A 21,700-nucleotide genomic window follows, 5' to 3' on the forward strand; every position below is an offset into this window, starting at 1 on the left:
ACCAGGTGTGAACAGGTTTGAACATAGTGAACAAAGTGTTCACATTGAGTGAACAATAAGCTGGATCCTTATTATTTCCGGTCATCGGCATTACAAGTTTAACAAATATGTAGTGGGTTCTGTTTCGATTGGGATACTAGGGGTGCTGAAATGAATCGTTGCATCGATGCATCGCGATTCGGGGTGTCCCCGATGCGGCATCGATGCATAAAAACCGGAAAATCGATGTCCGGTGACGTCATTATTAGTAGCCCCGCCCCTCCCGGGAAAGCGCTCCGAGCATATTTTTAAAATGTCTTTATTTTAATAAATGTATTACAATAGATGCTGTGCCCCCGCTATATGTGCTTTTTAAAAAACAATGTCACTTCATACCGAATTTCGCCGGTATACGATCATGTGACTCCCGGCCCGCCCCTCTCCTCTCCGCTCTCCTCTCCGCTCTCCTCTCCGCTCTCCTCTTCGCTCTCCTCTTCCGTCTCCTGAGTCCTGACGTCAGCGGGGATTTCTCAGTCCCGCCCGCCTCTCTTCTGATACGATAACTATAGTCAGCGGGCGGGACTGAGAATTCCCTGCTGACGTCAGGACTCAGGAGACACGTGAGAGGAGAGGAGAGCGGAGAGGGGCGGGACAAGCCGGGAGTCACATGATCGTATACCGGCGAAATTTGGTATGAAGTGACATTGTTTTTTAAAAGCACATACAGCGGGGGCACAGCATCCATTGTAATACATTTATTAAAAGAAAGTAATTGTGGGGGGTTAGTGATGGCTGCAGTGATGGCTGCATTTAATGGGCACAGGTGGCTGCGTTTTGGGCACAGGTGGCTGCGTTTTGGGCACAGGTGGCTGCGTTTTGGGCACAGGTGGCTGCGTTTGACGGGCACAGTGGCTGCGATTGATGGGGGAGGTTCAGTATTTTTCAGTTTGTCTGCGCCCCCCCAAAAAAATTTTGAGCACCAGCTGCCACTGGTCAGCACAGAGACAGTACAGGGAACTTCACAGGGCTGTTTGTCATCTGTGGATTCTATCCCTTCTGACCTCCAAGCAGCTGTGTGTGTGAATCTCTGTACCCTGTAGTGCACCGGATTAGTGCAATTTTTAAGGGAGTGAGGTTATTTTTAATTCAAAGCAGAGTTCCAGTCAATTTTTTTGTTTATTAAAAGTCAGCAGCTACAAAAAAATTGCATCTTCTGACTTTTAATAAATAGACACTCACCTGTCCCACAATCCAGCGACGTGGCCACCCAAACCCTCCCTTCTCTCCCCCGCCTGTCCACAGCGCTGGCAGTACTACTGTGGGCATCCGGCTGTCACAACTTGCAGCTTCACAGCCGGGTGCGCATGTCTCACTGCGCTGTCCTGCATAGCCGGGCAATCTTTTGGAAACTGTGATGTGTCCCAGAAGATTGCAGGGTGGAAGGGCCGCCTAGGCGGCCCAAGCGGAAGTGGGAGCTCGTCGGTAATCGTGATGCATCGTGGAAGCGAATCGAATCATTGACCAGATAATCGTAATCGAATCGTGAGACCAGTGAAGATGCGCACCCCTATGGGATACTGTTTGATACTAACCGGGCCCTCCTGCCACTTCCCTTTCAAGGGAAGGGGGATGTCCACAGGGATCGATTATCCAGGACTAAACTTCACAGGGCTGTTTGTCATCTGTGGATTCTATCCCTTCTGACCTCCAAGCAGCCATGTGTGTGAATCTCTGTACCCTGTAGTGCACCGGATTAGTTTACTACTATTGGTTTACTAGTCTAGGATAGGATCGATACTGCTCACTGGTTAACGATATTTCTCTTTTTTATTACTACTTTGTTTTATTTCTGACCCTTTTTATTTCTGTATAACACCTTTTAAAAATGCATATAAAAGCAAAGGAGAAGGCATTTAAAAAATACAAGGCTGAGGGATCATTGTCAGCATTCAGATTTTACAAAGAATGCAACAAGAAATGTAAGGGTGCAATTAGGGCGGCTAAGATAGAACACGAAAGACACATAGAGTAGGAGAGCAAAAAAATCCCAAGAAATTCTTTAAGTATATAAACAGTAAAAAAAGGGAGGATGGACTAAATTGGCCCCATAAAAAATGAGTTGGGGAATCTGGTTACAAAGGATGGGGAGATGGCAAAGGTATTGAATGTATTCTTCACAAGGGAATCTGGGGGATTCAGTAATCAAAACTGCAGTGTTTATCCTCATGACACATCACAGGAAGCACCCTCATGGCTAACAGAGGACAGAATTAGAAATAGACTTGGAAAACTTGACATTATTAAGTCACCGGGATCAGATGGCTTGCACCCGAGGGTCCTTAGGGAACTCAGTGAAGTAATTGCCAGACCATTGTTCCTAATTTTCACTGACAGTCTACTGACTGGAATGGTGCCAAATGATTGGAGAAAAGCCAATTATACATCCTTGGGAATTGCAGACCAGTTAGCCTAACATGAATAGTATGCATGCTCCTTGGAGGGGATGATAAGGGACTATATACAAGATTTTAGTAATGAAAACGGTATCATTAGCAGTAATCGGCATGGATTCATGAAGAATCGTTCTTGCCAAACCATTATTAACCTTCTATGAGGAGGTGAACCACCATCTAGATAAAGGAAGGCCCGTAGATGTGGTGTATCTGGATTTTGCAAAAGCATTTGACAGTTCCCCATAAACGTTTACTGTACAAAGTAAGGTCCGTTGTCATGGACCATAGGGTGAGTACATGGATTGAAAACGGGCTACAAGGGTGAGTTCAGAGGATGGTGATGGGGAGTACTCGGAATGGTCAGGGGTGGAAAGTGGGGTCCCCCAGGGTTCTGTGCTGGGAACAATTCTATTTAATTTGTTCATAAACGACCTGGAGGATGGGGTAAAAGGTTCAATCTCTGTATTTGCGGACAATACTTAGCTAAACAGGGCAATAACTTCTCTGCAGGATGTGGAAACCTTGCAAGAAGATCTGAACAAATTAATGGTGTGGGAAACTACATGGCAAATGAGGTTTAATGTGGAAAAATGTAAAATAATGCATTTGGGTGGCAAAAATATGAATGCAATCTTCTCACTGGGGGGAGAACCTCAGGGAATCAAGGATGGAAAAGGACCTGGGGGTCTTAGTAGATGATAGACTCAGCAATGGCACGCAATGCCAAGCTGCTGCTAACAAAGCAAACAGTATTGGCATGCATTAAAAATGGGATTAACTCCAGAGATAAAGCGATAATTCTCCCACTCTACAAGACTCTGGTCAGGCCTCACCTGGAGTATGCTGTTTAATTCTCAGCACTAGTCCTCAGGAAGGATGTACTGGAAATGGAGAGAGTACAGAGAAGGGCAACAAAGCTAATAAAGGGACCGGAGGATATTAGTTATGAAGAAAGGTTGCTAGCACTGAACCTATTCTCTCTGGAGAAGAGACGCTTGAGAGGGGATATGATTTCAATTTACAAATGCCATACTGGTGACACCACAATAGGGGTAAAACTTTTCAGCGAAAGGGAATTTAATAAGACACATGACCACTCATTAAAATTATCAGAAAAGAGGTTTCAAATTAAATTAAACAGCCTAGAGGGTTCTTTACTGTAAGAGCGGCAAGGATGTAGAATTCCCTTCCACAGGTGGTGGTTTCAGCGGGGAGCGTCAATAGTTTCAAAAAAGTATGTGGTCTAGGCGGCAGAGTGGGCAGTGGCGTGGTCTTGTGTCTTTAGGAATTGTAACTTGGATTGCTTTGCATTCCAGAAAATATAACGCAGCTTGCAGCTGTGAGCGGGAATAAAGGACAAAGGTGTAGTTTCCCTTTTGCAGATGTGTGGACTGAAGGGATAGTCTCACTTATGTGTAGCCCCCATGGACTGAAATCTTTCCAGCAGGGGTTTTAGTAGATGTTGTCAGAGTGGTTGGCTGCAGAGGTAGAATAGTATTTTGAACGGATGTCCCGCTGAGTGGAGCCTCTGTCTGGGTAGAGGAGCTGCAGCTGCGCTGGTGGATTCCAGAGCCCCTGGGCTCACTTGGTCTCGGTGAGGACGCCCTCCTGCTGCCCCATCACCCGAACTGTCATCCGAGCATCCTCACCGAGAACGAGTGAGCCCAGGGGCTCTGGAATCCACCAGCACCACTGCAGCTCCTCTAACTGAATAGAGGCTCCACTCAGTGGGACTGTTTCCTTGGCAGCAAGGTTTTCTGATATGCAATGTACAAGTTCTCCTCTAATGTGAGTGCTTTACTTTCAGAATAAATTGTTTTTACTTAACCACTACACTAAGATGGCGCTTCTTCCTGTCATCTCTTTTGGTTTGTACTGCTCTCTGCCCTGGTCAGTGCCTGAGATACTTTGGCTATCTTATCCAATCATTTGCATTATGTATATATATTCGGTTTCTAGTAAATTAACTCGTTCTGATTTTCTGTTTTTTAGCTTCGAAAAATTGGTGGTGGTGGTTTTGGAGAAATCTACGATGCCCTGGATCTGTTAACGAGAGAGAATGTAGCACTCAAAGTGGAGTCTGCCCAGCAACCAAAACAGGTGCTAAAAATGGAAGTAGCAGTCCTCAAGAAACTACAAGGTAAGTAGTCAAGCATTCAGAATAATTTTGAATATCAACAAATCTGATTTCTTTATCGTACATCACGGGACACAGAGCCATAGTAGTTACTATGTGGGTTATAGGCCACCTTCAGGTGATGGACACTCTCACTCCCTAAGACCAGAAGTCCACTCCCTATATAGCCCCTCCCACTACTGGGAGTACCTCCGTTTTTTTCGCCAGTGTCTTAGGTGTTGGTCATGAGTAAAGATGTGCTGTGCTGAGCTCCACTGGAATATTCCTTGCTGGGGCAGGCTATGCAACCGGATCCATTCAAAGTGTCTTTTCTGCCTAATTGAATGGTACCCCGGGCTCGTGGAGGAAGAAATGAGGTTTAGCCCGTAATGCTTCTCTTTTTAAAGAGCTGGACCCCGGGATCCAGTGCTTTGATTTTTTTTCAGCCATAAAGTTTTCCTGGCGGGGTGCTTTACGGGTCCAGGAGTGTGGATACCCTGATAAAAAGGGGCCCTGGTTCCTGAAGGTTTTTTTAATGGAGCCCACTGTGAGGGGTGAAGATTGGGTCTGTTGGTTTTACCACAGAATCCCTGCGGCGGGAAAGGTAAGTGGAGATTTCTAAGGAATTTTAAATTCTGTTATGAATTGTCTCCTTCAAAAAGTAAATGTTGTCATGCCTAAAAGTCACCACTGGGAGGTGTATAGAGCACGTGCCTTTCATTCTTTCTTCAGATCACTCTGTAATCAGCAGAAGCTGCAGACTTCCCTCCGGCGAGCAGTCCCAGGCCTCCGGTAAGGTGTTGGGGGGGATTTTTTCCTAAATAACCCCCCACCTGGACAGAAGCTTTACCCCCTCTCTCTGGATAGAGGAGGAAGCTAGAAACGATCGGCAAATGCCACTCCATTTTCCACTGCCTGCATGGCGGTTTATCACAGCCTCCTCGCCCCCCCCCTCCACACACGCTGATCTCGTCGGATCGAAGGCCCGCAATCTTTTTTAAATAAGAGGAGGAGGAGGGGGCGCGGTGGGAATATGGAGGGGACGTGGCTTGGCGTGCGGAAATGTCCAGCGTTGGAGTACTTTTAAAAAAGCTACATTTTGCTGTCTGCAACTGTCGGAGGGAAACGAGCAAAAAGGGGGCATGTAAGTGGTGGCACAGGCATTTCCTTGGCACATTTACTAAAGCACCAGGCTGCGCATTAATAGCAGCGGCAGTTGCTGGACTATTTGCTCAAGCAGTGGGTGCAATTTCTTCTGGTAGTATCTCCTGCATGTGTGCATCGGGCTATGGTCAGAAGGGGAGGTAGAAACACCCCAAAAAAGGGCTCAAGAGGGACTCCTTCAAGCTCTAAAAAGCCTAAACTCATCTCTACAATGGCATCCTCCCCTGAGAGATCTGAGGTGGCTGTTCAGAGTGAGCCATCAGGGCCATCAAATGTTGTAACTGTTTCCAACACTGCAGCCCCTGTCTATATTACTGAAGAGGTTTTTTCTGCAGCCATGATAGGTTTGGAAGATAGGTTAGCAGCTTTAATCGCATCTCAGTGTGGGACAAAATGCGACAGATCCCCTTCCATTACCCAGGACCCTCAAAAATTGAGGATCTTGGGGCGGGGGAAGATGAATTTCCCTCGGGACCATGAAGAGGCTGATGACTCCTCTTCTGAGGGGTCAAATGCGGAAGGATCAGCTTCAGAATTTGATAGATTGTTGGTGCAATCTCTTACTGAGATGGTCCGTTCCACATTTTTGCTATCCTTAACAGAGCCAGTTGATAAGCCCACTTCTTGTTTGGGTTCGCTAAAGCCTCCTCAAGCTGGGCATGCCTTTCCTGTCCATTGCTGGAAAAGCTTATGTATTCTGAGTGGGATCACCCAGATAAGTATTTTTTTCCTCCTAAAAAGTTTTCAACACTTCATCCTATGGAGGAGAAATTCACTAAAAAGTGGAAGATACCAGCAATTGACGCTGTATATCCTCTGTGAATAAAAGTTTGACTTGACCGGTAGACAATGCTCAAATGCTTAGGGATCCAATGGATAAAAAGTTGGAATTCCTATTAAAAAACACTTTTTCTCTGGCAGGTTCAGTGACTCAGCCTGCGCTGTCAGCAATTGGTGTATGTCAATCCGTGAGAGACCAGTTTAAACAGGTGTTCAAAGTTATTCCTGATCAGCAGGCCCAGGATTTAGCCGAAGTACCAGCGGCGTTATGTTTTGCAATAGACGCTTGAGAGATTCTATTCTTCAGGCCTCGTGCCTTACGCTTGGGCTGGTGCATATGTGTAGAATCTTATGGTTGAAAAATTGGTCAGCCGAGACGCTAGAGCTGCAAAAATAATCGTTAAAAAATCGTGATCTCGATTCACTTCCCCTGAAGATCTCTCCTGCAGAGGTTGCTGATTCTTTCATATAACAAGTGGAGAAACTTTATCTGCTCACTCAGCTGTCAAAAGAAAGCATCCGGGCATTCTGCCAAGTCTTTAACTTGATACATTTTAACTAAGCTTCCTTCTTAGCTCAAAGGGAAAGAACTTCTGTGTAAATAAGCTGGGCAGTCTGCCAAGTTTTCAACACTGTGTAAATGCAGGAAGTTTAACCACTTAGGCCTCATGCACACGAGACACTGTTAAACTCACGTTCGGAGGCAGTTGGACACTTTTTTCAACTGCCCCTGAACCCATTCAATGTTATCCTATGTGTCCATGTACGTAGTCTTGTTTTTTGGCGTTTTTAGGCAGTTGCGTTTAAGCTCGTTTTTCCAGAAGCAAAAAATGGGTTCAGACGCAAAAGTTTTCCACATTTCAGATGCCAAACGCGGTACCGCGTTTAGCCGCATTTGCGTTTATAAGTGTTTTTAAAGGAACATTTTATGACACGACTTTGGGGCCCCATATCTCTGGTTTCAGCTTTTAAAAACATGTGTTCAGCAAAGTTTGTATCGGCGTCTCGTGTTCATGAAAATTACTTGGAACCCCCAAACATTATATATATTTTAGCAGAGACCCTAGGGCATAAAATGGCAATTGCTGCAATATTTTATGTCACACTGTATTTGTCCAGCGGTCTTTCAAATGCAATTTTTTGGAAAAAAACTACACTTCAATGAATAAAAAAAAAAAAAAAAAAAAAGAAGCAGTAAAGTTAGCCCAACTTTTTTTGTTTTAATGTGAAAGATGATGTTACGCCGCGAGAATAGTGAGAGAATACTGATCTATCTTCTAAGCAAAAAAAAAGGTGATTCTCATTTTAGCCAGAATCATGCAGCTCTACGAGGCGCCATGCAAAAACTCCTGGCTAGTTTTCCTTTTCACAGTAAACGGCTGTTTGGGGATGATTTGGATAAATACATCCAAAGAATTTCTGATGGAAAAAGTACTCTTCAGGTTCAGGAGGTAAACCTCAGGGTGAACCCCAGGGACAAAAGAAGTCCTGGGGGAAGAAACCTACAAAACAAAATACTAAAGCCTCCTTATGAAGTGGTGCCCCCGCTCGCTCGAGTTGGGGGAAGACTTCTGCAGCTCTTAAGGGTCTGGCAGGAAGAGTGAAATGGGGACAAATGGGTGACTTCTTCAATAGCTCTAGGGTATAAGCTAGAGTTCCGAGAGTCCCCGTCTCCTGGTTTTCTCAGATCAAATGTTCCCAAGGATCCAGAGAAAAAGAAGTCTCTCTTTCAAGCACTGGACTGTCTTTTGTCTCAAAAAGTGATCTCGGTGGTCTCCATGCAAGAGCAGGGAATGGGGTTTTAGTCAAACCTTTTCACGAGGCCAAAACCAAATGGAGATGTCAGACCCATTCTGGATCTCAAAGATCTAAACCGGTTCCTGAATATCCGCTCTTTCCGCATGGCGTCAATCTGATCAGTAGTTTTCATCCTACAAGGAGGAGAACCTCTGGCGTCAATCGACATAAAGGAGCAATACCTCCCATGTGCTGATTTTCCCTGCTCACCAGAAATATCTATGCTTCGAGGTAGAAAATCTTCATTTTCAGTTTGTAGCTCTGCCTCTAGCTACTGCACCTCGAGTGTTTACAAAGGTCCGGGCCCCTCTAGCCAGATTAAGGGCCCAAGGTATAACGATTATAGCGTACCTAGATGATCTACTCTTCATAGACCAACGCGGACTCGTCACGGATGTTGGAGTATGGACGGAGGGGGTGACAGCATCGCGCTGCGAGTAACAGTAATGCCGCGTACACACGGTCGGACTTTTCGTCTACAAAAGTCCAACGGACGCCGACGGACTAAAGCTGGCTGGTAATCCGATCGTGTGTGGGCTTCTCCGGACTTTCAGCAGACTTTTTCAGTCTCAAATCCGACGGACTTTAGATTTGAAACATGCTTCAAATCTTTACGTCGTAACTACGACGGACCCCGAAATCCGCTCGTCTGTGTGCTAGTCCGACGGACAAAAACCCATGCTAGGGCAGCTATTGGCTACTGACTATGAACTTCGTTATTTTAGTCCGGTGTACGTCATCACGTACGAATCAGTCGGACTTTTGTGTGGTCGTGTGTAGGCAAGTCCGTTCGTTAGAAAGTCTGCTGCAAGTCCGCCGAAAGTCCGCCGGAAGTCTGTCGGACAGGCTGTCGGACTTTTGTAGACGAAAAGTCCGACCGTGTGTACGCGGCATAAGAGTGCAGTGAGCACAATTTGGCAGGTCTGGATGTCCATGGATTCAAGCGGTTTGGATACTCTCACCTATTGCCTGCATTTCCAAACGACCGCTCGGTCTGGATTTGTTTAGCTGGGATATTTGCTTTGGCTACATACCACTACGGCACCAGGTCGGGAAGGCGGTGAAGTCACGGGACTTTGAAATCTCCCACCATCCCTGTTGCCAAGACGTTACATACTTAACCGGCTTCAGCATAGAGTGGACGAATCCATCCGCCAATCCAGGCGCCTCCGCAGCAAGCGAAGCGCTTCATGTGAAGTGGTAATACATCCAATCTAATCCAGGAGATCATCCTCGCCTGATTGAAAACAACTAACGGTAAAACTTATAAACTCCAAATAGATACCAATTTACCTTGTTAGAGGACAGACTAATATCCACTGGACACCAACTATACTTACCCTACCAGCCAATTAATCCACTTCACCCTAATTACAGCAATTGTATCAAGACATACACCAGCAACTTACGTAATTTCATATTCCTCTCACCCCTCTTCCCATACCTCCCACACACCCCCAATGAATTTTCCTGGCAGTCATACAGTCAATTTCCCTTTTGGCCAATGGTGATACCAAAATCCTTCTATTTAATTATATTCATGACTGATTGACAGCCAGTAAAATCCATAACGTCCGGACTTTGTCTAGCGTTGTTTGTTTTTTGTTTGTGTTTTGTAAATGTTACATGTATGTTTAAGGTATCCAATGAACATTTTAGCCCTAGGCTTTATATGATTCAGTTAGCAATATTTTATCGATGTTTTTGTAGGGAATTTCTTTCAGTAATGAGATGTGTATAATCTATTGAATATTTAATAAAATTCATACTTTCTTGATTAAATTATCAATTTCTTGATACAAAAAAGACGCGTTGCTAAACTAATCCCTTACCCGGTAGTCTATGACCGGGATCTCGTTTCTTTTTTTGATAGACCAGTTGGATTCTCAACCTAGAGAAATCCTCCTTAAAACCATCAAAGAGATTAGAATACTTGGGTCTGATTATAGATACAGCCCAGAAAAGGGTATTCTTGCCCCAGGCAAAGATCAGTGCCATTAAGGGAACTTATTCAGGTGGTCAAGGCAAAGAAGAATCCTTCCATTCGACTTTGCATGAGGTTGTTGGGAAAGATGGTGGTTTCATTCGAGGCCATTCCTTATGCTCAGTTTCATTGGAGGCTGCTGCAAAACCGTATCCTATCGGCTTGGAACAAGAAGGTCCAAGCGCTAGATTTCCCAGTGCGACTGCCTCCAAAGGTGCGCCGGAGCCTCAGTTGGTTAATAACCAAGAATCTGCAGAAGGGAAAATCCTCCCTGCCAGTTACTTGGAAGGTGGTAACAGATGCCAGTCTTTCAGGTTGGGGAGCAGTCCTGGAAGAAGCGACTGTCCAAGGGAAATTGTCCAGATCAGAAATGACCTTGCCCATCAACATTCGAGAGATTCGGGCAGCACGCTTGGCCCTGATGGCCTGGACGTTCAGGTTACGGAATTGTTCTGTCAGGATCCAATCTGACAATGCCACAGCGGTGCCCTATATCGATCACCAAGGGGGCACGAGAAGTTGTGCGGCCCAGAGAGAGGTGAATAATATCTTAACTTGGGCAGAAAACAATGTACCTTGCCTATTGGCAGTCTTCATTCCAGGAATAGAAAATTGGCAGGCGGACTACTTGAGTCGCCAGCAGTTGTTCCCGGGAGAATGGGCCCTTCACCCTGATATCTTCCTGGCAATATGCCGGAGATGGGGGATCCCAGACGTAGATCTGTTTGTGTCCAGGTTCCACAAAAAGATTGACAACTTTGTGTTAAGAACAAGGGATCCACTAGCATGCGGAACAGATGCCTTGGTGTTCCCGTGGAATCAGTTCTCACTGATTTATGCATTCCCTCCTATTCTGCTGCTTCCACAATTTCTTTGCAGGGTCAAGCAGGAAGGGAAGTCGGTGATTCTTGTGGCCGAGAAGATCCTGGTATGCAGAGATCATAAGAATGGTGGTAGGGGAACCATGGACCCTACCACCACGTCCAGACCTTCTCTCACAAGGTCCGGTATTCCATCTTACCTTACAAACGCTAAATTTAACGGTTTGGCTATTGAGACCCACATTCTGAAGAAGCGTGGGCTATCAGATTCAGTGGTATCTACCTTGATTAATGCAAGAAAACCAGCCTCCAGAGTCGTATATTATAGAGTCTGGAAGGCATATGTCTCCTGCTGTGAATCCAGGGGTTGGCACCCCAGGAAGTATGTCATAGGTAGAATCCTTGACTTTCTGCAGATGGGGTTAGAGATGAAGCTGGCCTTGAATACTATCAAAGGCCAGGTCTCGGCCTTATCGGTATTGTTTCAACCACTTGCTTCACATTCTTTGGTTCGTAGTTTTATTTAGGAGGTAACACGGCTTAATCCTCTGGTTAGGTCACCCCTGAACCCTTGGGACTTGAATTTTAGTTCTGTCGGCATTGCAGAAACAGCCTTTTGAGCCAATACGGCATATTCCCTTGGTCCTTTTGACAAGGAAACTAATTTTTCTGGTAGCCATATCTTCTGCAAGAAGGGTATCAAAGTTGGCTGCTACTTCTTGTAAAGAGCCATATTTATTCACAAGGATAAAGGTAGTATTGCCTCCTCATCCTAATTTTCTACTGAAGGTAGTGTCAGGTTTTCATTTAAACCAAGATATTATTCTACCATAATTTTTTTCCAGAACCCTGTTCTATGGAGGAGAAATCACATTCTCTGGATATGGTGAGAGCAGTCAAAGTCTGCTTGAAGGCAACTGCTCAGATTCGAAAAACGGATGTTTTGTTTGTGTTGCCTGAAGGTCCTAAAAGAGGACAGGCAACATCGAAATCTACTATTTCTAAATGGATTCGGCAAGTAATTGTTCAAGCTTATGGCTTGAAGAGGAAGATTTCACCCGCTCAAATCAAAGCGCACTCCACTAGGTCTGTTAGTGCTTTGTGGGCAGTGCATCACCAAGCCTCCATGGCTCAAATCTGCAAGGCCACAACTTGGTCTTCAGTCCATACATTTACCAGATTCTATTAGGTGTATGTAAAAAGGCATGAGGATATTGCCTTTGGGCGTAGTGTGCTGCAGGCAGCAGTATAAGTCCTCTAGTCTCTTGGTGACCTACTTTTGTTGTGTCTCCCTCCCCTCAGTTGGCATTGCTCTGGGACATCCCACTTAATAACTACTATGGCTCTGTGTCCCGTGATGTACGATAAAGGAAATAGGATTTTTATAACAGCTTACCTGTAAAATCCTTTTCTTGGAGTACATCGGGGGACACAGAGGTCCCTCCCCTCTTCTAATACACGTATATTGCTTTGCTACAAAACTGAAGTACTCCCAGTAGTGGGAGGGGTTATATAGGGAGTGAACTTCATGTCTTAGGGTGTGCCAGTGTCCATCACCTGAAGGTGGCCTATAACCCACATAGTAACTACTTTGGCTCTGTGTCCCTGTGATGTACTCCAAGAAAAGGATTTTACAGGTAAGCTATTATAAAAATCCTATTTTACCTTAAAAGAAAATGTTACGTTAGACCTCGTTCACACGGCCGATTTACATCCTTGCGCTGTGCAGGACCGCATTTTTCTGGCATAAGGATGCATAGATGTTGGGTGAATCCTCATGTCGGCAGTCCCACAGATGTCTTTTAGGACATGCAGCTGCATGTACACAGCTGTTGTGTAGCAGTGTGGCACCCGTGCAGGTGGGTATCCCCAAACACATGTATGTGTTTGGGGCTGTGCACCCGCATGGATGTTGCATTGGGACACCGTGGCTGTGTCCCTGCAGCTGCATGTCCTAATAGACCTCTATTGGACTGCAGACAAGGGAATGCAACACCTCTGCATACTTTTGCTGGCAAACCACGGCCCTGCACGGGACACAGAACTAATCGCCTGTGTGAATGAGGTTTAAAGAGCCTTTTATTTTTTTTTGTTCCTACATTTTTTATATATAACTTTTCACTAGTAAACCACTCAATAAAGCGTTTCTTTCAAGCCGCCAGGCTCCAGTATACTCGGCAACACGTCACCGAACTTCCACTCTAGAAGCACAACACTTGATCACCCGTCTCATGTCTACATGCACCATCATCCCTATTGCCATGCCCCATCCTCATAGACCCGGCTTCAAGAGTTGCAATCAGTCTTTTACATTGGAGGAGGAGTAGGGGTGAGGCTTGCATTGCTAGGCTTCAAAGCTGTCTGTACGTGTGCATAAACTAGCTTATGGTTGTAAGGCTTTAGTCCCAGCTGAGAACTTGCTTTCAGAAGTGGCTCCATTGGACTTTGCAAGGGAACATGGCCACCCTCAAGATAATATTTTATGGTCTATTCGTTTTTCAACTGATTTATTTTTCCCTCCCCGTCTTTCAGGACAGCCACATTGAGAGACCTTGGCTCCTCCTCTTCCTTGGAAACACTGCGCCAGCCCCCATAAATTTACACCTGCCAGCCTCAGTTATTTGTGTTTCCCCCAGTGGGGAGACACTGCGCTAGGGACCAGGCCTAAGCAGTCAGGGAGACTGGGGGCTATATTTTTAAGAAGTCCCTAACTAGGAGACAGGGGTCTCTGGGGCAGCGGCAGGCTACTGTCAGGAGACTAGTAGACCAGACTGTGTGGACTGCACAGAGATAACCCAAAACGCATGTAAGTGAATAAATAATGATGTTTATTAAACAAGTGACAAGTAAGAGGAATATAAACAGTGCAAAACCAACCACAGACCCACAAACAACAAATAGTATATACAAGTAAATGGAGATACCGGAATCGTAAACAAAGCCAGGCCAAGGTCATACACAGGGAGGTCAGCAGATAGGTAAGGACGGGAAACCAGCAGGACAGGGAGAGGATGGATGGTTAGGCTGCAGGGCAGGAATCCAAGGGAATCAGGAGGGACAAGAACAGGATGGGATAGGGATCGGATCAGAGCAGAGCAGGACAGAAACAGGTTCACGATCAGGATACAGGCAGCAAGGTCAGGGCACAGGGAGAAAGATACCAAGGCGAGCATGTGAGGGCTTGCCTGGTATTTATAGGACTGACTATAATTGACTTCAAGTCACACCTGAGCGCAGGGAGTGTTGTCTGCTCCATACTGCCAGGATCCATCCGCTGGTGGACGTCAGTACTGCGGCCAAAAGATGAAATGACACCAGCAGGGAAATATTCTCCTGACAGTTCAACACTGCCAGGAGACGCCTGCTGGTAGACCCCAGTACTGCATGCCAAACGATATATCTTACCAGCGGATGGACCCTTTCCTGACAGCTACTTACCGGCCGCATCTCGTCCGCCTCCCCCACTTCGCCGAGCCCTGGTGGAAGTCTGGGGGGGCCCTCTTTCTCAGCCACAGGGCTGTTGGCAGGCCGCAGTGGAGCCGAGCGGGCCGGACGGCGGGTGACGTAATTTCCGGAAGTGCAACCTTTGACCCGCAACTTCCGGTTCCGGGTCGCGTGGCGCTAGATAGAGGGCCGGGCACAGGCTAGAGAGGAGTTTGTCACTGCACAGGCGGTGTGAAGACTCCACAGGCCGCCCACCAGCATGTCAGAAGCAGATGCTCAGATGGCGCTCAGCGATGCCAGCTCCAGCCAGCCTAAGGTAAGGGTACCCTGGGGAAGGTATGTAAAAGATGGTGCAGCGCTGAGTAAACTAAACTAAACATCAAGGGATATTAAATGCAGTTGAAAGAGAAAATCCCCATACAACATAAAATGGAAGCGTATAAGATGTAAATCAGAAAGTCCAGAAAGTCCATGAAAATCCAAAAAAACTATTAAGAAATTCCACCAAGTGATCGTGATATCAAGCTGATATAGGTGACTGATGTGCCCTTCACCGGTATCTGAAATAGCCTCTCCCCTGACGACCAGGACCCTTTAATTACAGAGGGTCATGCAAGCCTTCCCTTACGGGTCATATAAATGGATGGTAATCAGAATCAGGGACCAAGGGCTCCGTCACGCACCGGGTGGGATACTACGCATTGGCTTTCTGTCCATGCACAGTGAAGAGAATTCTTCACACCAAATTTAAACTTAGTAATTGATAAGACAGATGCATGTAGTCACCCAGGACTTTTATAGAGCTGCAACTGGAGCGACTGCAAATCTTGGTTTTATCTTGTTTAAGATCCTCTGCAATGACAAAAATCCTTCTTGCTGCATCTGTCTCCCCCTTAGTACCGGGCACAGGAGCTCACCCTGGGGAAGGGTTCCCCCTTTACCTAGGCTCTCCCTCCCCCCTTATGGTTCCTGATGATCAGTCTCTAAAAGATGAAAAAAAAAAAAAAAAAAGAAAGGTCCAGCTGATGGTTATGAAAATATTGGCATGCAGATTGGCTTGCAGTGTTTTTACATTTTAATGGCTGCAAATGGTAATTTTATTTCTGACCATAATGAAGAAAATGTCTACAAAACCATTATACTTTCCTTTAAATAATTTTATGCCGCCATGATGTCTGTTAAGGGGAGATAAATAAAATCACTTTGGTACGCATTTTTGTTTGAACTGTTTTATGTCTTAGAGATAACATAGTGCAGTTCTGAAAATGTAAATAAAGGGGGAGGTTAGACCTGTATGTTTGAAGAAAGTTTAAAAAAGAGTTTAATAATATATATATATATATTGAAATGAAATTGCACCGCATATTAGCACACTATAACAGACTTGTCTGTCAAAGGAAGCCCTCCAGCGCTTCACTGTCAGGGCAGGGGTGCTTTAAGCATCATCCTGTCTTTCTTCTGGGTTCACACCATTCAGCCCTTTGAATGGCCAGGCCATGATAATGTCACTCCTGCACATGTGCTTGGGAGTTGCATCACAGTGGCACATAACAGGTGCCATAATGTACTCTAAGGTGCGCATGTGCTGCTGACAGGCAGGAGGAAAGGAAGCATTTTTGGCAGAAGAGACCATTAAGGCGTTGAATGAAAAACAAATAATGTGTACCCGGCTTCATACTCTGTGGTCATTATTGTCACTGAGCAGAGAGAGGCAGACTGCTACGTTGTTTCTGAAGCTCTTCACTTTGTGACAGTACTGTAAAAAAAAAAAATGAAAAAAAAAATCATAAAACTCTTAAATATGGAATACGCCTAAAAAAAAAAAAAAAAAAAAAGAATAAATGACCCATTAGAAGGTTTACATGACTTGTTCCTTACATGGTTTTTTATATTTATTTATTTTTTATTTTTTTGAACACCTAATAACCATTTCTTAATAAGAAAGGATTGGTATTGTTTGTGGTTTGTTCTTGGTGCTAGCAATAATTCTTAGATGACAGTTCCTCCAGGACATAGATTTTGACTTGCTACACAGGCAGTAACCTTTTCTTTATGCAAGAGTGTCTCTATGTCCAGTGTGTGTCTGTCAACTTTCTTCTCTTAAAAGCCAACTGTCAGAGAGAGAGAGATGTACAGTAGATCTGAAATCCTTGGCTGCTTTTTACTGCCTGAAAAAGTGTATAGGCTAAGATATTACCTGGCTACTGCTGTATGTGAGCTGGAATGACGCAAGCTTAATACCCCCGGGTCTACAGAGGGACGCCAGCAGGTGCAGCAGAAATATAACTAGGAAAATTTCATATAGAGATGGATGCAGTGTAAATAAAAGGCATCCAATACTGGCATACAGGCTGCTTTCATTTTGTATGCTGAGACTTTTATTTTTTTTATTGATCCCTGTAAAAAAAAATGGTGCTGGTGACAATTTAAGCCACAAGAGATATATCTAACGGGGTTAAACAAGCCAACACCTGTGTCTGGACAAGGAAAAAAAAAGTCATTCATTGTGGCACGCGAGAATAAATGAACTTTTGGGTTACCCAGTACTGCCACCTAAAAAAAAATAATTAAAACTGTCAAACAAAATACACAGTACAATGCCTTCAACTCCCAGCATGCCTCCTTTTTTACTCATTTCTCTGCTTTGCTGAGAAGACTAATCTTTTTGCTAGCTACCCTTTTTATTTATTTTTTTCATTCATTGATTCCTGCTAGTCAACTCTTCACATGTACTACATTTCATTGGTACAAAAGCATCTCTGAATAGCCTTGCAAACTGTTTCCAACAGCCATAAATAGTGCACAAATGCAGCAATAAAAGCAGAAAACGAGTGCAATGGATAATGTAGATAAAACCACTTTAGAATAAATGTTAAAACTGCAATTAAAATGAAGTGATTTGATCAGGACATATAAAGTATCACCAGGAAAATTATCCAAGAGAATTCTAGGTAATGCCAGAGTTGCTGAAATTCTCTTAGTCAGCATAAGGAGAGAATGTAAGCCAAGAGGGATTCTTTGTGATGGGGAGAGCCAAAAGTAGAGAATGCATAAAGACATCCTAACCTGGTGCTGAAAGGGGACCAAAAGAGTATGCTTGGTGGTAATGCTACCTTCCCTAAAAATGGACATGTTTGGTCTCTATACAGTACAGTGTGTAGGTTTCTGGGGTAGGCTTTTCCCCAACTTGACTTTAGAGTTCTGTACCCAGACCCCATTGAACCAGCAGCTGCAGGGCTAGCCTGGAATATGACATTCAAGCTCTCTATTGTGCTTTCAAGACCAGAGTGTATTTTTTTTTTTTTTTCTTTAATAGCAAAGGATGAAGGTCTAAACCATGCTGAAAAAAACGAGGCTGAAAACACAATCCATCACTAACAAATACAACTGGCTTTTCTTGACCAAAGTAACCACTTTTATCAGCAATTTAGCACTTTCACGCTTTTGATGAATACTGTTCACTGAACTCATTACTTTAAAATCACCAAGGAATTGCTAGAGAGTTGGTGCTGAAGAATGGCTGGGGCTGCCTATGTGCACTGGCAAATGAAACGCTGAAGATGAAAATGGTGCCATCCACAGAACAGCCATTTTGTTATTATTGAGGACATGGACTTCAATAATAGTGTGACATTTTTTGATGTGTATATGTGGAAATAAGGCAAGGGGAATACAGTAAGTATATGGGAATAAAGAAGATTGCAAATTGACAGAATGTCTGCCTTAAAGTACACCTGTCAATCATTATGTTGTCTGCCATCGCTGACCTCTCCCTTAGTAAATGTTACCTGTCTGGCTGTCATAATTCTTCGGTTTTTAATTTTTTTTCTTGAGTTTTGCTGACCAGGAATAGGTATACAGATAAGGGATTTCAACACAGCCATTTACAGCATCTATGTTCCAGGTGTGTGTTAAAAATAATACATCCAGCCAGGAGACTAGCTTTTTCAGAAGGAAACTAGCAGCCCCTATACTTTTACTACGTACAGAAAGAATCCTTGCTGGTATCGTACACATTACTCAATCTAACAGGTTAGAGAAAAAAGGGGAGTGGTAAGAGAAGGGGCAAAGGAACGGCATGCTTCAACTATGTCATATGAACACTAACCTCAATGAATCTCCCCTGCCACTCTCCCCTGACACAATGCTAATGATGACTCGGACCCCCACACATGGATAAGAAACTGGAAGTAACCAAAAATAAAAAATAAAGTAAAATTGAAAAATACCAAACGGAGCAAAATAAGCTAAACATATTAAGGAGTCATTCCATGCTGGTTTGTTTAGTTTAGGGATTGGGAGCCCCTTACAATTCCAGCCCCATCAACAGGAGGGGCTGCTGCATGCAGGGACCCCTGAGAGCCCTGTATGACTTTACTTGTATAGTGCATCCAAGTGCCCCATATAGTATAAAACTTATCATAGCGGTCTTTGCATTTTGCCATCCATTCCTCCGCAGCTATGATGTTGTTCACTAAGGTTATCCATTCAGTACGTGTAGGGATTTGTGGTCTCTTCCAGTATATCGGAATTTACCTTCTGGCCGTGTTGATTAAATGAGGCAGTATGGACTGGCTGAAAGGAATGGTAGGAACATGTAGCAAGGATTCCAACGGGGAATCATGAACTCAAGGTCCAGAATGGCCTTAATCTGGGCTCGTCTATCTAACCAGAAGGGCCGTACCTTAGGGCACTCCCACCAAATGTGGAAGAATGAGCCCCTGAGGCCGCATTCCCTCCAGCAAGCGTCGGATACAGATGGGTATAAACTGGCAAGCTTAGAGGGAACTATACACCGGGTAAGTACCTTTAAAACAATTTTCTTGTATTTTTGTGTCCACAGAGCTCGTATGTGTGAGACTGTAAAGGTGGTCCAACTGAGTTTCAGGAAAGACAGGCTGAAGGTCTCTCTCCCACTCTCTTATGTATCCAGGCTTCCCTCCGCTCTCCAACAACTGTAGTAACTCATACAGTACAGATATAGTGTGTGGAATAGCAGAGGTAGACATACAGAGCCATTCAGAGGGAGACGCCATGGTAGGGGAACGGATATTGTGGGATAGGCTACAAAGTTTTGGAGCAGTCTTTAGCAGCATTCGTCCATGGGGAAAGATCCATACTATATTTTCAATGTGGCCAACGGCAGTAAACCCTGGTCTTGGATAAATCTGCCAGATTTTGACTCTCCATCGGCCGACCAAGTCCTGAAAAAGTAGGGATGTTCCCCTGGAGTGAACCAGGGGAAGCACCCCCAAGTGAGCTAGAGGGGAAATCAAAGAAGCGAGCTGTCCCTTCCCATTCAAGGTTGTCCAAAGTTGCCAGGACATGGGTGGCCATGTGTGGAAAGTCCCCTGCAGTCCCAGGGAAACCATGGGGCATGTAATAAATTGTGGCCTGCTAGGAATTTGTCAAGTGGGACCCAAAGTTTAGTAGTTAGATTATGGTACCAATCCAAGATGCGTTGTAGTGCTATCGCTTCATAGTATTTGGGAATAACTGGGACACCCATGCCCCCCTTGTATTTAATGCGTTGTATAGTGCGGAGAGTCAAACGAGGGCTTTTCCCATTCTAGATATATTGCAAAAACAGGCTGGTCTGGGTTGAAAAGAAAGGTCTGGGAAATGAAACAGGCACCATTTGCAAGTAGAAAAGAATACGAGGCAACATGTTCATTTTTAAAACACGGACTCGGCCCATCCAGGAGAAGGCAGTGCGGTCCCAACTCTTCAGGTACACTCTGATAGTAGAAAGCAATGGGGCATAATTACAGATGTATAACTGGGAGCAGCGTGCAGGTAAGTAAACTCCCAAATATTTTAGCAAAGTCTTGCACCAGGTAAAGGAAAAAGAGGCCTGCAGCTGCGTACGCAAGCCTGAGGGCACATTAATGGACAGGATCTCTGACTTATTATAATTTATTTTTAAATTGGACAGCAGGTTAAAGTCCTTCAGTTCGGCCATGATATTAGGGAGAGAGATCGGGGAGACATAGAACAGGACATCATCCGCATAAGCAGATAACTTATGCTCCGGCCCCACCATAAAACCTTTAATTGCACTGTTAAGGCGGATCTTGTTAAGCAAGTGGCTCGAGGGTTAAAGCGAAAATGAGGGGGACAAAGGGCACCACTGTCGCATTCTGTTGCGGATAGGGAATGAGACTGATAGTAGCCCATTTACTTTCACCCTGGTTTCCGGGGAACTATAAAGGGAGGATATCCACGACAGTATGTTGGAACCCAGACCAAGTCTGGTCAACACCGTTCGCAGATAAGTCCAATCCACCCTGTCAAATGCTTTCTCGGCATCAGTGGAAAGCAAGACGGGGGGTGGGCACACAGCCTGTGATTCAACACAATGAATTAACTGTATCACTCTATTAGAATTGTCCCTGGCCTCTTTTTCCATAATGAACCCCATTTGATTCAAGGTGTATGACTGTTGGAAGGATCGGTTTAAGGCGGTTGGCCAAAATTTTTGCCAATATTTTAATATCAGTATTCAGAAGCAAAATTGGCCTATAATTCCTGGCGATGGAGTGATCTTTCCCTTCCTTGGGGATAACTGTATTGTGGGCCATCAGTGCCTCCTTGGGCATCGCAGTACCTGATGCCAAAGCATTGAAATAGGCACACATGGGGCCGGAAAGCAGTGATGTAAACTTCTTATAATAGGCATTCGTGAAGCCATCAGGGCCACGGCTCCTCCCTTTGCGGAGGTCTTTAATAACCGCCTCAATTTCTGACAAGGAGACAGGGTTATCCAGCTGGTCGCTAATGGAGGTAGCGAGCTGCGTGGACTGGGCCTCCTTTAAATATTACAGAATACATTCCACCCCCTGAGGTTCTGTAGAACCAGGTAGAGTGGTGGGGAGATGGTATAGCTGGGCATAGTAGTTCCTAAAGGCATTAGCTATTTTTGAGGAATGAACCACGGATCAGCCCGCTGCAGTGGAGAACTTATATACATGTCCCGAGTCGCGTTGACGTTTGAGAGCTTGTGCAAGTAGCCTCCCACGTTTGTTGCCAAATTCGTAGAATTTGTGGGAAACGTGGTGTAGTCGCGCCGGAATCCTAACGGTCAAAGTAGTCACTTCCTGCCTAAGAGATTGTAGTTCCAGGGCCATCTCTGGGCTAACGCGGCGTTTATGGGTTAGTTCGG

At 44.9% G+C, this 21,700-nt stretch overlaps 1 protein-coding gene and 1 long non-coding RNA gene across 3 annotated transcripts in view; both read left to right on the forward strand.

Moving 5' to 3' along the window:
- Positions 1–21,700, forward strand: part of TTBK2 (tau tubulin kinase 2) — a 255,290-nt gene that overhangs the window by 115,432 nt on the left and 118,158 nt on the right. For both annotated transcript variants that reach the window (XM_073609369.1, XM_073609370.1), the window contains exon 3: positions 4,425–4,572. In XM_073609369.1, the coding sequence (XP_073465470.1) occupies positions 4,425–4,572 (148 nt within the window). The remainder of the gene's footprint in view (positions 1–4,424; positions 4,573–21,700) is intronic.
- On the forward strand, positions 13,030–16,380 carry LOC141117808 (uncharacterized). Its single transcript, XR_012237216.1, has 2 exons — positions 13,030–14,874; positions 15,466–16,380. It is a non-coding gene; the product is annotated as an uncharacterized lncRNA (long non-coding RNA).

Source organism: Aquarana catesbeiana, linkage group LG13, assembly GCF_042186555.1.
Source record: "Aquarana catesbeiana isolate 2022-GZ linkage group LG13, ASM4218655v1, whole genome shotgun sequence".
In the NCBI taxonomy this organism is placed as follows: domain Eukaryota; kingdom Metazoa; phylum Chordata; class Amphibia; order Anura; family Ranidae; genus Aquarana; species Aquarana catesbeiana.